At 42.6% G+C, this 18,169-nt stretch overlaps 1 protein-coding gene across 1 annotated transcript in view; it reads right to left on the bottom strand.

Annotated features, from left to right (window-relative positions):
* Positions 1-814: 814 nt before the first annotated feature.
* Positions 815-18,169, bottom strand: part of LOC146809370 (cathepsin D-like) — a 181,217-nt gene continuing 163,862 nt past the window's right edge. Inside the window, exons 8-9 of the mRNA XM_085616187.1 lie at positions 10,861-10,959; positions 815-4,189 (exon numbers count right to left, since the gene is read on the bottom strand). Of these exons, the coding sequence (XP_085472313.1) occupies positions 4,028-4,189; positions 10,861-10,959 (261 nt within the window). The 3' untranslated portion in view covers positions 815-4,027. The remainder of the gene's footprint in view (positions 4,190-10,860; positions 10,960-18,169) is intronic.

Here is an 18,169-nt window from a genome sequence, read left to right as displayed (position 1 = left end):
TGGGTTACTATCTATGGAGCCTCCGCTGGCTTCACCAATGGGAAACCCTGACCGGTGGTTACATCTGGCACAGGCTCACCGGGTCATAGTGGCAGTCTCCTTGCCCTATTTAGCCAAGGATAACAGTCATTGATTTTTCTTGCCGGTTTCTGACACGCTTGGAGTTTCTCCCTGTCCATTGATGCATGATCAATGGACAGGGAGAAACTCCAAGCGGGTCAGAGACATTTTTTTGGGGGGTCAGACAAACACTATGGCTTTTTTTTAAATAATAAATAAAGTTTGCTGAATGGGTGCTATTAACATTGTATCTGCCTAACAAACCTACAGTGTTGTGAGGGTAAAGCTGCCACAATGGTGGATCCTTTCACAGTAAAGAGATCCCTGCCAGGCAGATGGGGATATCTCAACAGGGCAGACGGTCCTTTTCCAGAGCAGTGGAGGCAAATGACTCAGCTGTTTTGGCAGACAGGTGGACTATCTGCCGCGGTCTAGTTAAGCTTGTCACCCATCCTGAATCTCGGCTATTTCCTCACACCAATGTGACTCCGTAACTGTGTATATAATGTAGCATTAATATGTATAGCATGTATGTATATTCTGTAAGTACACTGCTCGTGGTTCATCTGAGTCTCACTGCTCTCGGTCAGATGTCAGCAATGTATCTCTATGTAGTCTTCTTATCTGCTCATATACTATTGTATAAATTATTCCAATCGAAGGACTTTCAATTCAAATGCAAATATATACAGTAATACAGTACTAATTGTCTCTAAGTACTCAAACACTTGTAAAAATAAAAGGAAACTCATGCTTTTTTGCTGATGAACCTTTTATTTTGCTAATTTTCATCAGCACACAATGTATATGTAAAATTGTACATTTATTTAAAAAAATGAAAGAATATAAGCAAGCAGTTGTATGATTTTAATTTGATATAATGTGTATTACTTATCTAAGATGATTTCTTATCGAATCAGCATTTAACAAACACCAGTTTTAACTATCTGACTTCAGTTCTGGAAATATATAAATATTCATCCTAGGTAAAATATCAAAAGTTTATGCAAAGTTTGACTGAATACCAAAGTTCGATACACTCAATGCTAACTGATCTGTTATATGGTGCTCACTCAGATTACAAAGTGCAAAAAACAAACGTTACAATTACACCTTGAGGCCAATTTTATCAATCTCAAAAGGATAAAGGGCCGAGTCAACCCTTTAAGGATTTGAATCCCAAATCTGCATGTTACATACAGTTCTATGCATCAGGCATATTCAACTACCAATCATCTTAGAGCTTGAAGTGGTTCTGGGAAGAGGAACTTCTGAAAGACAGATGCACAGCATGCAACTTTTGAACAAAGCAAAGCATGTTTTAAAGTATCTGACGCGATAACTATAATTATACCTGTATCAACATTGGGATATTGCCTCTGCAGAGAGAAAGCGCCGGACAAGAATTCTAAGAAAAACAAAGAGTGAGGTTGAAAGGCTTGACTTAATCTCAGCCAATTTTAATTAGTGGGGGTCGCATTCCAGTCCATTGTTTTTTGCTCAATGTGCTACTACAGACATACCAGCAATGTCCGACTCTCAGCCTTGACACAAAATGGACAGTCCAGCCCAAACTGCTATGCCACGTCCTCTTGAGCGAGAACACGAGCAACTCCAGAGAACACTCAATCTTGGAGGATTTCTGCCAATGGTAGCAGAGGACGGCCATATAATGTTGACACAATGGCCTTGATTACAACAGTGGCAGAATTACTCATGCAGCATTCCTGCATGCTAAATTACTGTAATTTTGCAGGTAGTTGTAATTCTAGGCTGGAGGATTAACGTAGTATCTTGAATTGGACTGAGGGTGCTCTCAGAAATAGGATTTTTTTGTTGGAATTGGGGTTACCCCATCTACTTCCTGTGGTCATCACATGTTTTTCAGCCGTTGCTCACCTGGAAATGTGTATAGTTTGCAGCTGGTGAAATGTTCAGAGGGAGTGAATTTGGGATTATACACAACTCCATTTTTGTAAGAATCACAAAATATACACACATTTTGTAAGAGAGGCCTATGTTAAGATCATGACTAAACTAGACAAGAGTACACTTGGATCTCAGGGAGACCCATGAGGTGGACCTTCTCTTAAAGACACTGGTAGTATGTCATGCAGATCGGGCTTAAAGCCGTAGCCCGGTCAGATCTAATACTTGTTGGGGGGAAATGTGCGAATAGATGCACCTTAACTCACATACCCAGCCAACACGGTGAACATGAACATTTTTTTGGGCAAGGTCCTAAATGAAGCAGAAGTAATGGTGAATGTGAATATGGCTAGATCCAAGGCACGTATACTGCATGGGAGACCAACATATGCCTAACACACTACCTGAGGGGTACACTCTTGCAGATTGCAGCTAAACAAATACTCTAGCTAAATAAGCATTATTGGAAGCTCAATGGGCTGCTGTCAGTGGAAAATCTGACATACTCCGTCAGGAATACATATGACTTGTTTCTAGTAACATTGACATCCTTATTAAAAAAATGTCCATAGAGGTCAGAAATATTTTGGCTCAAGGTTAGGAGCCTAAAAACAAGAGAAAATGGTCCTAGAACAATATAGCATGTTGGTAGAAGTGTGGGACTTGAAGGGAGCATAGGGTGAGGTATGGGAAAGAAGGGGGGATAACTTAACCTGGAATAGGAATAACACAGAAATCAGCTTATATTGTTGTATATTGTTGACTGCAAAATACCTTGATGTAAAAATATATTTTTCATTTAACTTTGTAATACAGTACAATATTGCTTTGAGGGGGTTGTGGTGACATCATGAACCAAAGGTCCAAAGGCCGCATGGTTTGTAAATGCGACCAGAACAACAAGATGTCAATGTAAGACTATATAACACATGCTACCTATTATATATTGTTTAGATTACATTTTTACCGAGTAGTTGGCTGCTTTCTGCAAAGTGCCGCTAACAGTCAGCAGTGATTGCAATTATAATATTTAGGTTTTCTTTTCCTCTTAAAATAAATTGTAGATAAAACAAGAGACAATAGTGAGGGCAAGGGGAATTATGTTATTCTGTGGCTGCTGCATTTACCACATAATTATAGATTGAGTGCACTGGCCACATAATTTGCAGGTTTCACAATGTAGCTTCTAGCTAAATGTATTAAAATAACACTGCATCAGAATGTGGCACATAATTTGCATTTTACTGCATCATTTAGATGACCATGCCACATAATTTGGTTTTCCATGCTACATAATTCTAATAACCCAATTACCTGAGGATCTACAGAGCGTTTTGAGGGCGCTGTTGTGATGAAAACAATATTTTAAAGGGAACCATGAAATATTTTTCATATTTGACGGTTTTATGTGAAATACATGTTTTTACACCACTGCATTTTGTGCAGTAAAAGCACAACAGCAACCAAACATGTAATATAAATGAAGAAATATATATCTAAATATATGACTATATATTATATATAGTGTTTATACAACTGAGAAGATTTATATAGAAACGAAAGGTGTAGATGCAGAAAATAACATGGAACAAAAATTCAAAAAGGGGGGAAAAAGAGTGTAACCAGGAATTTAAGAGACTAACAAACAAGATGTGTTAGATGAGTTGAAGAACCCAACATATTCATTTGCAGAAACAAACTTTTTATATTTCATATTGGCAGGACAGACAGAAACACAGGGACAGTGGGGAGTTAGAGATAGAGGTTGGAAATTTAAGAAAGTGTCTTCAGATCCATCAGTGGTTACAGGAGACAGAGAGTGTTCGATCACGGAATATTCTGCAATCATTTACCTGAACTAAAGCAACATAGGCATATCGGCCAATCAAATTGCATCTCTCTCCTGCAAGAGCTTGAAATAGTTAAGAATACTCTGTTGATTGGTGAACGGGTTCAGGCAGAGATCGAACAACTTTCGTTACATTTGGTATTCCAAAAACCGTGTGCTCCTGGCAGCCTCCCCCACCCCCTCGGCCCTTCATTTCGCTTTGGCAAGCCCCACGCGGTTGTTCTGGCGATCAAACAGGGTGTAGTACTGCCCGATGAAGACATCTCCCAGAATCCAGAGAGGGCCTGCAGGGGGTGGGATGTCCAGGCCCAAGAAACCACTCAAACAGATGGACATTCCGAGCCGGGACACCTGGGAGGAAAGGAAAAGGAAACACTGAAACAGGGCTCAAGAGGGCAGAGATCTTCCAAACATATCCATTCTTTCAACGTCGGTGAATCAACACATCAATGTCCTGCCTTAAGCGGTCAGTTAGTAGAATGGTGCGTTATCCTACGTGTTTTGCATAGACTGGCACTGCCTAATTAATTGGCTTCCTGCCACCTTTGGGGGTGCCAGTTGCAGCTGCCTTCTGCAGGTGGGGTGTTTCCATTGCAGCAGGTTCTTGATTCATTCTGTACCTCGAAGTCTGTTCTCGGGCCACAGTTGGTGTGCTGTTTGTGGTCCCAGTGGAGGATGCTCCATTCTGACCTTGCACCGAACGTGTGTGTGTGTGTGTGTGTGTGTGTGGATGGTTTGACTGTAATTACTGGTGGTTTATACATATCCTATTGTCTACTCCATGAACATAAGGTACTCGAGTCCAAATGTTGTGAGTCGTCCGAATAGATGGTGTTCTGATGCAGGGAATGGTCCTTGCAACCTTTCCCCAAGCACACGTCTTCTTTCAGTGGGGTCCAGTGGTTCTACTTGTGCAGGGCTCACCTATCACCTGTCGCATGTTTGGGTTATCAGAGTACCGCTTGTGTTGTCAGTGTGATCACGTTGTGTTGCGTCATCGAGTCTATAAAAATGTAATCAACCTTCCTAACTGACATCAAGCCATCCTTTGGAATGCTTTTATTAACTTTGTTTGAAGTTTTGCAGCTTGGCAGTCAAGCTTTCATATTATTTGAATGGGAATAATGAACAGGGCATATCCACAGCAATATGTCTGACTAGGTTTATAAAAAGCATTAAGGCTAAGGTCTTAGATACTGATATAGATAAAGAGAGAGAGCGAGAGAGAGAAAGAGAGAGAGAGAGAGAGGGAGAGAGAAAGAGAGGGAGAAAGAGCGAGGGAGAAAGAAATAGATAGAGGGAGTTAGGGAGAGAGAAAGAGAGCGAGAGAGAGAAAGAGAGCGAGAGAGAGAGACTGCATTGGTAGTCAGAGCCTTAAGACCACAATTGAAACCTTTTGTGAAAAGACAAGCCATACTGGGGCAGTTTAGGAGTACTAGGCAACATCATCGATTGTTACTGTGATTTCTACTCGCTGTCCTTGTGCCCTGGATACTGCTGTTTGCAAAAGTTACTCCGGACTCTCCTACTCTCCAGTGGCAGCTGTGGTTGAGCATTAAAAGACCAGTCTAAGGAGTTTATTCTGTGATACTACTTGAAACCGAGGTTACCACATTCAGTAAAGATCAGGAAGGAGAAAGTCTGCAGTACACCAACAGAATAATAGACCACAACAGCGAAAAGTCAGTGTCAAGCACCTTTTTGGAAATATGACTCAAAACACAACTCGAAGGCCAACACTGTAAGCAATTTCAGAAGGAAATGAGTCGTTGGGGCTACTAAATTGTTGGCTGCCAGATTAGCAGTCAACGAACAGATATAAAGTACCTTCGGTTTGCAGCCAAGTGTAGCACATCAGTGTAATAGAATTCAGGGTATATCAGTAGGGTTTGTTACTGATGCTGAGCTTCAGACAAAGAGCTAATATATTCCGCCAACTGGGAAAGAACCTTTGTGGGGTCCCACAGGACTTTTAACAGGGTGCGAAGCCAACATTTATTCAGTCACTCTCAGTGTCCGTGGTGCTCTTTTGCCATGTCCTCAGTGGCACCGGGGTTCAGTGCTATCTGCCAGAACATACAAAGATCGAAGGCGCTTTGGGACTGAGCAGCAGGCATCCAATCAACGAGCTTGTCATCCTGAGTATGGGGTGTGCATCAGTCTTTGGTACTCCATTAGGACCTCTATATTCCTCCCAAAAAAGGAGCTGTTTTGAACCTGGATGACCAGACTTGCACGGGACTTTGGATGTTCCCATTGGCTCCTTTGGACCCAGCATCTACGAGGCCACATCTGCCTTATTGCAGTCATGGCTCATGCAGATGCCTTGCTTGTCTTGAGTTTGACTAGGATGATAATGGCAATAGCTGTAAAGGGACAAAAATCCAGACATGGGCGGCTCCCCCTCTATGGCGGAGGAGCGTCGCCCTACTGCTTCTAAGCAGTGAGAAACATAAAATGACAATAACTTTTGGTAATTTTATGTTTCAGGTCCTGCTGCTTTGCAGCGGGTGGGTGGGTGGGGCTGCTCTGCTCTCTGAGCAGAGGTGGAGTGGTTTGCACACTCCTAAAGTGCGCAGCGGCTGTTTGGTCGGCCCTTTCCCGCTGCCCAAAACAGTCATGCGCACTTCCTTGTTCTCCATACAGGCTGCATTACAGCCTGCATGGAGAACATGCCCACCCCTCTAGCCCCTGGCTGAGTGCCGTGTCACGGCACTCAGACCAATCACAATGCTGCAGTATTGTGATTGGCTTAGGGGAGGGAGCCTGGCTGCCTGATTCTTGTTCCTGTACGAGGCAGGAGAGCAAGAGAAGAGAAGACGCGGGACCTGGCTCGTGGTCATTATTTTAAATTTCTATTTCTTATCCCAATGACAACCCTCCCACCCCCCGCCACCCGTGAGTCATGCCAGCCGCGATTGAATCCAGAAGTCAATGAGAAATGTTGCAGTAACGTTCTTCATTGGTTCCAGTGCCAACTAAGCTGTTCAGTAGATGGGCCTCTTCCACTTAGAAGGTTGTCAGCTCCATAATCAGAATTACCTGACTATCAGAGAAACCATTGGCATTGCCTTTAAACCATTGCTTGATGAGCTCCTGGCTAGTCTAGTCAGGAAATGTATAGTTTTCTTGGTCTCGAGTCGGGCTATCTTCTTCCTAGTCTAATCCTCCCTTCATGCCAAGTCAGATCCCATGATGCATCTGACACAAAGACCTTTAATACCAATGTTGCAATTTCACCAAGAGAAATAACTAGTTAGAATCACACTGCCGCAATTAGAATTCTGCACTCAATATTTACGGGCCCAGACACAGCGGGTCTGTCTTCAGTGGTACAGGGGCTGCAGACTGCAGGCACCAGCACAGACTGGCCCCTACCTGACCACTGCAGCACCACAAAGGGAGCAGACATTGCTCCCCAGACAGACAGGAGCATGGCCAAGCCTCAAGTGCCAGAAATCCCTCATCCCCACCAGGCCTCCCACTAACTCTTTTCACCTAAAGGAAATGTCAGCACTTTTGTCCCAGTTATTCCTCATTTCAGGGAGAAACTCGGAATAGATGGAATTTGGTGCAGAAATAGATGCTAGAATCAGACGTTTCGGCGCCCCAGTATCTCCACACCAGATTCTGGCTAACTCATAACGAGGACCACAGTGTCATATGAAGAAACCTCTAAAGATTATGAAGGCACGACCTATATCAGCTAGCTTAGAGAACTTTAAAACGCGTATGTCTGGCTGGCCGCCCAAGACGGTTGGCTAAAGAGACAAGCGCATTTTAAAGAGTACAGCTTCCTGCTGCTGCCAGTCGGCAGTGCTGGCCCCGCCCATACTGACAGTTAGTAAGAGATGGGTTGCTGAAAATACAATGGTAATAAATAAACTTTGTTACCATTTTATTTTTAAGCTCTCCGACTTGTGGGGCGACGCTCCCCCCCTCAAATGGAGGAGCCACCACTTTGTGTTTGAGAAGAAGGTCCATTATTTCCCCTAAACCATAGTAGAATTGGAACTGTTTTGTGTTTGAAAAAGTATGATGTCCCTAGAAGTAAAAGTTACAAGAGGATAATCCAGATATTTGTCTGGGACACTGTATGTTGCTATTTTTCATCAATAATCTATCAGTACTTGGAAAGCCCTATGCTGTGTCCTTAGAAGAAGGGCCACAAACAATGGAAGGTTGAGGGCTGAGTAGGAATGCGGAAGCTTTAAGAGGTCTAATTTGTTTTTATTTAATATAGAATGTTGTGGGCAAAATAAGTGAAACTGTTCACGCTGTGAGTTGATGAGTCGTAGGTGAGATTTGTGATGTATTTGTGTGCCGCATCGAGGGTGTAACAACTGTTAAACCCTGAAGCATACATTTCTGCACTCTTGGCTTTGTGTGGCAAAGATGTAGTAGGAAGCATCAGAACCAAAGTAGGGTTGACAGGAGATTGCCAGGCAAGCCATACTCTGCTGCAGTGCCTACAGGTCCTATTGGCTTCACTGGGGAGTTCCATGTTCACTTCATCTGAGATGATTCAGACTCCTCGGCTGTACCAGGTACGGATGTGGGGGCAAGAGGAGCTCTGAGGCACATCAAGCATCATTTGCCGTATGTAGTGGCTGTGACTTTTACTTCGTCCCTTGGGGCCATTGGGGAGCATATGGCAAAACCCAGAAACTACTGTGTCTGCTTTCTATTTCCAAGCAACCAGAGTCATTGGAACCAGAATAGTCTACTGCTGAGATGTCCTGACTTGTAATTCATTTAGGAACCTCAAAGAAGATGACAACAAATTACTCATTGTGTCTTGATGTGTTTTATACAGAGGAGGAATTTGAGCGACTAAGAGGTTAGCAATAATCTGAAAAACAGAAATAAGAAGCAAAGCAAGGCAAAATGAAGCGTCAAAGGCCAGTTCATCCTTAGGAGATAGAAGCAGGATGCTCTCATCCCGTTTCACCCCGTGCAACCCAGGCTGCAGTCACCACTGTGGAAATGTTCCAAGGTAATGTCCAGGTTGAACAAAGCAGTGGCAAGGCTAATCAAGATGATGGTTTCCCTAGGGGCACAACACCTCCTTTTCCACATCTTCTTCACCAGACACAGATCACAAGACCGGGCCTTTTGAAATCAGCCTTGGAAGGGAAAGACATCAGTACACAGTGTAGTACTGGACCACAATTGGGGTTCCCAACGCTGAGTCGGTGGCTGGCACCAGAAATGACCTCTTGCACAGCACAACTGTGCTTCCTATATGCCAGTTGCTCCTTGACCTCATTTCACAATCTTCGTTCAAAAACTTTTGCTTATGTTGCAGGCTACACGGCAAGGGGCGACTAATATTCATGTATGTGTAAAATATGGGGTTTCGCCTTTTAAGAACTGTCGGGGTTGGACCAGTGTAATATAAATATATATATATATATATATATATATATATATATATATATATATATATATATATATATATATATCTGGAGTGTTAGAACTTTGGACGATTGAGAGCTCATTTGAAGACAACGGGGTAGCTCTGGGCTTATGATGGCTGGTATGACAATGTTTGTCTTCATGTTTCTTTCTTTTTAACTTAGAACATTCCGCCCTTCTGCCTCAGGAAATCCCGGTTGTTAAAGGCCCTGACTGACTGAGGAGTGTCGCGATTACACGGGCCTCTTTACAGCTTAGTAGACTCTTAAAAAACACAAGGACGCGTATTTCATGAAGTGATCCAGTGGATTTCCATAACGCTAAGTCAAGACAGTCATAGTGTTGTTTCGTAAAATAACGTGTATACACTCTAGACGAGATAAACTCTTACTTGGATGTTCTTAAATAGTATCCTTTACAGTTAATAACATTAATGTACATATAAGAAATGTATAGAATTAAGCATGTGCACATTTAACACATTGTGGTGGTATTTTAATGATGGAAAACGCCTAACTGAATATGAGTTGCTTTTCAACAACTTATAAAAAGCATGTAAATGATAGATGGATGTTTGAGTTAGAGTCATTAACAATGGCCTCTTAGAGAAGGTTTGGTGCCAGAAGGAAATCAACTGATGGTCGATCGGGGTTCCCTTTTTCATATACATCTGAAATCTATGGAGCCACGGACATAATGCAGAAAAGGTGCAGTGGGCCCATATGCAAGCAAGGTAAGCACACCCTTTGATTGTAGGGTGCTAAGGGTGGTGAAAGACAGCAGAACTGTGGTGCTGTGGTCCATACACACCCCTTAACCATGGTGTAACTGCATCTGTTGCATCAATAATATCTCTGCCCCTGGCTGCAGGCCACATTACTGTTACACATCAGAGTTGATGGCCTAAGAGCCTCAGCGGTCAATATGTATCCCTGCCTATGTATCTGCCTCTCTCTGGGCCCGATTCACAGAACTAACTTAAGACAAAATCCTAAACTTACTACTATTTTGGTATTCACAGAAGGCACTTACTCATTTCGGTATTCACAGAAGCTAGGAGTCCTAACTTTAGGACTCCTAAATGCCTCCTGTGAATACCGAAAGTCTTAAAATTAGGATTTTTCTCAATTTAGTAGTAGTAAAGTTAGGACTCCTAACTTTAGGACTCCTAAATGCCTTCTGTGAATACCGAAAGCCTTAAAATTAGGATTTTTCTCAGTTTAGTAGTAGTAAAGTTAGGAGCCCTAACTTTAGGACTGCTAAACTGAGAAAAATCCTAAGTTTAAGACTTTCGGTATTCACAGAGGGCATTATGGAGTCCTAAAGTTAGGACTCCAAACTTCTGTGAATACCGAAGTGAGTAAGTGTCTTCTGTGAATACCAAAATGAGTAAGTGCCTTCTGTGAATACGAAAATGGTAGTAAGTTTAGGATTTTATCTTAAATTAGTTCTGTTAATCGGGCACACACTCTCTTTCTCTCTCTTCATGTTTCTTCGAGCGTCTGTCTCTGTATCTGTCTGTCTCTGTGTCTGTACTTTGAGTCAACCCAGTCTCCTTCCTTGAGTTTTACCTCCATAGACCTGCCTTTGCTGCTCTTCCTTACCTTGAGAACATACTGGTCCCCGGTCAGGTTGTACTGTTGGCCTCCGAGGGTGAAAGTTACCACAGGCAGATATGGCACTGACTTGCAGTCAATCAAGTACTGGAAAGGAAAAACAGATGCGAGTCAGAACAATCTTGGGCAATTATTGCCTCAGATAAAGTTGCATCACCAGAAGTGGCTGCCTTTGACACAGACAGTGAGTGCCTGCTGACCCCACGCTCAGGAGATGGCAAATGTGTCACTGCGCAGATTCAGGGGGCATCGCTGCCAGCTGGACGTGCATTCATATTCAGACTGTGCCAGAGCCAACTGGAGAGAGGTCCCTGAGGCGTCGGTACAAGGGGGCATTTAATGAGTGGAGGGGTGTGCCACATAGAAAAAGAATCAGTGGGGGCAGTGACAGCTTAAGAAAAAAGTTACTTACCTGTAACCATTGGCTTGCAGCTTGGTATACTCCAGCCTTCCATATTGTGCCGTCTGCAGGGAGGGTTCGGAGTCAGAGATTTATAACTTGCTTTTTTTTGGAAGTCCTGACCTTGGCCCAGCTTCTAAGTTCAGAGCCAAATTGCGATCCCTGTGTCGTTTTTGCAAGTATTGGAGTTGGGAGATGTGTTCTAATTACCGCACTCCCACAATTTTGCTTAGGTCAATTTCTGCTGGTCAAATCTGCCTAAATTTACTAGAGGGGAAATGTGGGATAAATTCTAAGGGTTGAATATTTTTTTTATAGAAAAGAGGAAAAGAAAACGCTGAGGTTTACCCCCCACATATAAGATGTAACAAAAGAAAAATCCTGGGACAGCAAAGACAGAAAACGGTCCACTGATCGCAGTGTTGTCAGCAACATATCTATTATCTATACCTCTAAGGAAGGTCAAACTTCAAATGACCTTGCTAGTTGGCTAGTGTGTACATACTAAGAATAGATGTATTTCAAAGGGAGGACACATATGTATTCCTACCCAAAAAGCACCCCGAGTGTCCTCTGTGAAAACCCGAGATGTGATATGCCTAATCGTGAGATGTATACACTAGAGAAAGCCAACAGCATGGCCCTTTGTTTTCTTGGACACAGCTGTCCGATGTTTTTCAGGGTGGACACAAGGGATTCTCTTTTTGGCTAGAAGTACATTGTTTTATTTTAGAAGATCTAATTTGCATTATGTTGCTGAATCAGCACAGAAGGACCTCTGTGATTGCCACAGTCCACGCCAGTTAGAAATACAAATATTTTTGTGACCAGCCGGACTGGTATATATGGATCAGTCTGGCTTCCACGTGTTCACACAAGAGTTGGAGTCAATTCCCTGTCCAGGAATATTGGATCCATGATAACACACTGGTTGTAGGACTCACAAAAGAGTAGTGAGAATCGAGTCTAAATGCAACCTTAGCTCTGGTGAAACTACACAACATGTCTTTATGCAGTGACACCTGGTTATGTCATACATGAATAAACCTGTGCTTCATTGCTGTTGGCCATTACACATAAAATGGATTGTGTGGATACCAACGCCTTTTAAAACGTATTTTAAGACTGACCTGTTGTTCTTTTCACTCATAATTCGGACTGATCCCCTCTGAGGATATTACGTCTCTTCGAAGCAAGCTATGCAGACCCTTCAGCCTTGAGGCGGCGCACCGCCATTTGTACTCTAGAGACCGTTCTTGGTTTACAATGCTGGGCAGGGTGTAGGGCACACTGATGCTGCGAAGCTCTGGGGCATCTGGTGAATTGTTCCTATACCTCTTTCCTAGTGTTTCCATTCTGGTGAGAATTTAGCAAACCTTTCCTCCCTACAAAATATATCTATTTGTAATATGTCAAATTAATCAGCATTTGTAGAGCGCAACACTGTCACCGCTATGGGATCTGGGCACTTGGCACGAGCTCTCTGTCGTACACACTATAATGAGCAACCTAACACGGTAATTTGATTTCCAGGTGCCTTCTTTTTAGGTATAGTGATGCGTCTGGCCTCACTGTGGTCAACGGGACATTTCCCTTGTGTGCTGTCCCAGGCTTGTACTTTCGTTGTATCTTGGAATTTTATACAAAGCACCCATTTCACATGTAATCTATCCTTTTACCAGGGAAAGCCCAGTCCGTGGTGCCACACCTGGTAAATACCATAGGTAGGGGCATCTATATTTTCAAGGTGCAGTTAATACCTCAACCCTATCTAGCAACCCTGTCATCGGGCCCTTTTAATGTCGTGTTCAGGCGGTCATTGAATGACTTGTGGTCCTGATCTTTGAGATGTCCAATGCACAAGGGCAAAGACTCTTGTTTAGATTATATACATTTCTGTATGTATTTGGACATTTAATGTAGACATCTTCCTCTGCTGTGATAAATGAGAGGGTAACGTCAAGTTACAACATCAGAAACAGCAAACACATGGATCCAGGAACATAAAAAAGCTGCTAACACATGGTGACAGGTAAGTAACTATTTCCTTCTGCATCAATCGCGTGGAAGATGTGCATGTCGTGAAAAACAGTAACCTCTCAAAAAAACAAAATTGCTTGTTCGTGCAAAGTAGTTGAAGATGTAGCAAACAATATCTTTAAAACTGTTCACTAATTTGAAGCTCTAATCTAGCTTTTTTATCCACACAGTAATGCTTATTGATGTATGGACAGAGGGCAATGTCACAGCTTTACAAATCTCAGCTAACATAATATTTCCAAAAATTAGGATTGTGGTGTTCTTAGAAGTTTACAAATTGTGCATAATTAATCTGAATACATCTTATACTTTACATTGCTATTCCTGAAGTAGAAATGATCTATGTCATGCCATTCAGTCCAAATGCCTAGTGACCGTCTTAGTTAACAGAGTATTTCTTATTAATACGTATTCCATGCATTATTTTCTTCTTCTCCCCTTCATTTCTTCTTATTTACCTCATTTGTGACAAAAGGAACGTGTGGAATGGCACCTGTTGGATCTTCCTCAGTGCACAAGGAATAGGTTCTTTAAAAGTAAGCTTTCTTTGCATTGATGTTGACTCCCCCAAAAACTGAGGGCCTGATCATGACTTTGGTGGTCTCAATGCCAGTCCGCCGCGGCAGCGGTCCCAAGGACACCTCCCATGTCGCTGGTATCCCGCCGCTGTATTTGCATGTTCCCGATGTGCTGGAGGTGTGACGGCGGCGGTCACCCGACGGTGGGAGACCGTTGTGTGCAGTAGCTCATAGCTTTCCCCACAATGTCAATGCATATGTATGTATTTTAATGTGCATAGATAGAAAATACACACATATGCATTGGACATATGGAGACAGTGCTTGTGTGAGCAGTGTCCAGCAGAACGGGTATACGGCCATTGGAAGAGTGCAGTAATGTATTAGTGGCTTACCTGACATGTGGCGAGGGCAGTGGGGATTTCCTTTTTTGACAAGTCCCAGCTACAAAGGGGGGACCTGTACATTGGGCTCCGTGAAGGGACGAAGACTGGAAATGCAACATAAGGTGAGTTTTTAACCTTATTTTATGTGTTCCTGCTGGGTCGAATGTGGAGGTCTTCCCGCCACAGTCGGCTTGGCAGTAAGGCACATCGTAATCTGCACGGCAGGTATGGTGTCTGCATCAGTTGCGCCAGCCTGTTACTCCATCGCAGCGGGGTGAGAAATTTTGGTGGTGGTAGTGGGAACTGGGCTGTGTTATGTCTATGGGACCCCTAACCTCAAAATACAGCTAGTGGGTCGTCAAGCAGGCAGGCGGGGACTCCGAGGCCGCCAGAACGGCGATACTGAGACCCCCAAAGTCGTAATCAGGCCCTAAGTTGTGGGGCCGGTTGTCACCGGTAAAAGGTACAAAATATGACCTCTTCCTAGATTATATGAATAGTTCTCTAGCTGGCGTGTGGCCTAATTTGAAGTCTATGAAGTTCCTACACCCTACTTGACCAAGATAGGTACTATCATTTGCTTGAGATCAGGCCTGCGGTCATCGGTTCTAAATTAGTCCTCCTATTAAGATCTATCAGCTAATGGAAGTCAAACATATTTTTTAGATGATCCTCCACCAATCTCATCTCAAAAAACATTTCTGACATCAGCTGGAGCTCACACCTCCTTCTGATTCTTATCCTTGTATGGAGGAATAACCACCTTCTAAGCTGATCATCAAATGGAGATCGGCTCTCTCTATACTGCTTTTCCATCAGTGGTGCAGAAATTAAGAGGCCTCAAGGTGAATGGCATTGAAACAGCCTTTTGTTTTCCAATCGAGTATATGGTTTTAATAGAAATCTTGAGGTACCTTTTACTGTGCAAATGCTTCAGGATAGGCACCCTCACTATCTAAAAAAAAGTGATAGGCCCCAATCCTCTTCTTTCATATAAATTACTATGGATCGTTAACCATACAAATCTCATCTAATATGTCACGCTAAATACTTTGGAGCAGCTGTTCTTAACCTTTTAACTTCTGTGGACTCCCACGGAATCAGTATTGGAAGCTGGAGACCCCCGCCAAAGCAATTGCTACGATAGTAACTTCAAAAAAAGACACAAAACTACAGAAACAAAAATACATCAAACAAATACACAAATTATGAAATATTTAATTCACAAACCAAACATTTTACATAAACCGACATTTTAATTCTAATGAGAAGGTTGAAGCTTTTATTTCTAAAAAACAAAGTGCTACACTAGAATCCAGCATAACACTTTGTCTTTTTTACTCCAAATGCATCCTATCTTTTTATCAGAATATATCTCGACTTCGATTGAGGCCACCAATCGTCCATACTATTGTTTGTTGAACTTGTGCTGCTCTTATACATCAAGCCAATGATACCTACTTAATTTTTAGCTATATCAAATTTGCTCACATTTATAGTGTTTTGAAATTTTGCTATGTACATATACTTTATTAATCTGCTAATGTTATTAAACAGTTGCAGACCTCCTCAGTAGGTGGGAGTCACGGACCCCCAGGGTTCCACAGATCATATGTTAAGAAGCACTAATTTTGGAGTATTATTCGTTAGTAAGAATGAAGATGTGTTTAAGGCGAACTGTGAACAAATGTACAGTGAATGTGTCTCCTTAATGTGTCTCCTTAATATAAAAATGGAGTCCTCTGCCAATATCCCTCTCAGAATTAACATCATCAGAATGTCTATTCTACTCATATTTCTAGTACTAATTTTGCTCCCTTCCTCTTTATATTACTGCAAAGTATCCTGAACAAATGGTTCAGATCCCCCCTCAAACTAATCCAACCTTAGATGTCAGAAAGATGAGAGGCACGTTGATGCTTCAATGTTCAAAAATAGTTATTTCACTGGTTTTTCGTGTGTGTAGAAAATTCTTTATTTCTTAGATTCTTTTGACTGATAGGTACACCCAACACGTTTTGCCCTAGATAGGGCTTTTTCAGGGCAAAAATACTATATCAATATATCACACACAAGAAGCCTTCATACTTCTCACCGAAATAACACAAGAACTCGGAAATGCCTGGGGCGCTAAACAAGACAACGCTGTCTTATAGCCGAATGACTCTATTAAGGGCACCAGAGTACAATACTCGATGTACTGTATGAACATTATGAGTGAGCAGGGGACGGTACTGGTATAGATTTATGCTGGCATTTCCCACCAAGAACTCTTGGACAGTGCTTACTGAGATTTTCTTTCTGTCTAAACTACATTTTATTTGTGGCCATGTGGCAGCTGGTCGCTTGAGGTGGGCAATATGTGTGCCACAATACACAAAGTGACTAAATTGGGTGGTGCAGTGTCTTTGAACCTTGCTGCAGTTCTCTGCTTCAAACCTTAGATGTCAATAAACGTCCTGCAGCTAAACCCCACAAACATTGAATTCCTCCCGTATGCCAATAGCAACAATTATCCCAGAATCAAGTGAAGCCCTCCAACATAAACCTACCTGGCTTCATCCCCCATGACAAACCATGCAAAATCTATAGAATTCACCCTCAACACCGACTTGTCTTTCCAGTAACTCGTCGCTAGGAATATCATAAGAGCTTCGTTTCAACTCTCTCTCTTGAAGAAAGTGAAGCCACTGCTTCTGTAATATGACTTCAGAACAACTGTACAAGCATTAGTCCTCTCCATTCTGTATGGACGCAACACCCTGCTCAGCAGTCTCCATTAAACCACACTAGCATCGTTGAAAGGTATCCTACACACACCGGCTTGGCTCATCAAAGGCTTGAAGTAATTGATTCATAATACCGCCACGTTAAAAGACCTACACTGGCTCCCCTTCCAGCTCAGACCATCTTCAAGACAGCTACATCACATTTAAAGTGCTCAACAACAACAATCAAGCTTACTTATCAAACAACCTCATCTGGGAAACAATGTCAGACCCCAAGCCTGGATATTGCTAGACTGGAGAAAAAAACATAGCAAGATGGAAAAAAACATAAGGAGAGCCTTCTATGGTCATGCTCTGAGGTTCGGTAACAATATTCCGTTTGACATCAGATCAGCAATGATTCCCCTACAATTCTGAAAAAAAGCTGAAGATATACCTCTGCAAGGAGCATGAACCTTTTTTGATAAACCAATTGAATTAATTTTCTCAATAAGGCATTGAGCATATACAGAAGGAGAATCAATACAAAACCAATCGACATTATACAGCATAACATTTGAGTATTTCAGTTGGCATCACTTACTTTCCAGCCCATGAAATGCCCACCATTTGCCCCATATTTCTGTGGGCTTCTGAGGGCATCCTCTCACCTGGTAGATCGGCGTTTCCATTTTGGCACACCAGTCCACCCCTCTTCTCCATTCCATCAGGGTGAGGGACCTTTATCTACGTTCAATATCAAATATCATTTGGTCTTGTCTGAGTTTGCTGAGATTCTCTAATATGCCAAGGAAGCCAACCCACAGTGCCAGACTAATTTGTCATTCCAAAACCTGTGGATGGCTCCCACGGCTCCTCATCAAAAGTGAGCTATCAGATGGTAGATCCATATGAAGTGGAAAAATATCTGCGTCGCTGTGGATGCCTCAAAAGTATGTGGGGTGAGGCAATTTACCAGCAAGCCATAGGTGTCGGGTGTGTAATATGTGATGTGCAGGTATTTCAGTTGGACCAGCCTAAGTCTGGTAGAAATGACTAATTCTCGGGGAGGCATTCCAGCATCTTGCCAGTCAGTCTCATCAAGAGGCCCTACCTATTCCTCCCATTTTGTTTTGAGGGTATTGAAGACCTCTGGTGTGTTTACCACTAATGAGCAGTATAGTTTAGAGACACCCCCTCTCAGATGCCCTCTACGTAGGGGGGTCTGAAGAGGGCTATATTCTG

The sequence above is a fragment of the Triturus cristatus genome, chromosome 7 (genome assembly GCF_964204655.1).
Source record: "Triturus cristatus chromosome 7, aTriCri1.1, whole genome shotgun sequence".
NCBI classification, from domain to species: Eukaryota; Metazoa; Chordata; class Amphibia; order Caudata; family Salamandridae; genus Triturus; species Triturus cristatus.
The sequence above is the reverse complement of the archived record's forward strand: the minus strand, read 5'-3'. Positions and strand labels throughout refer to the sequence as shown.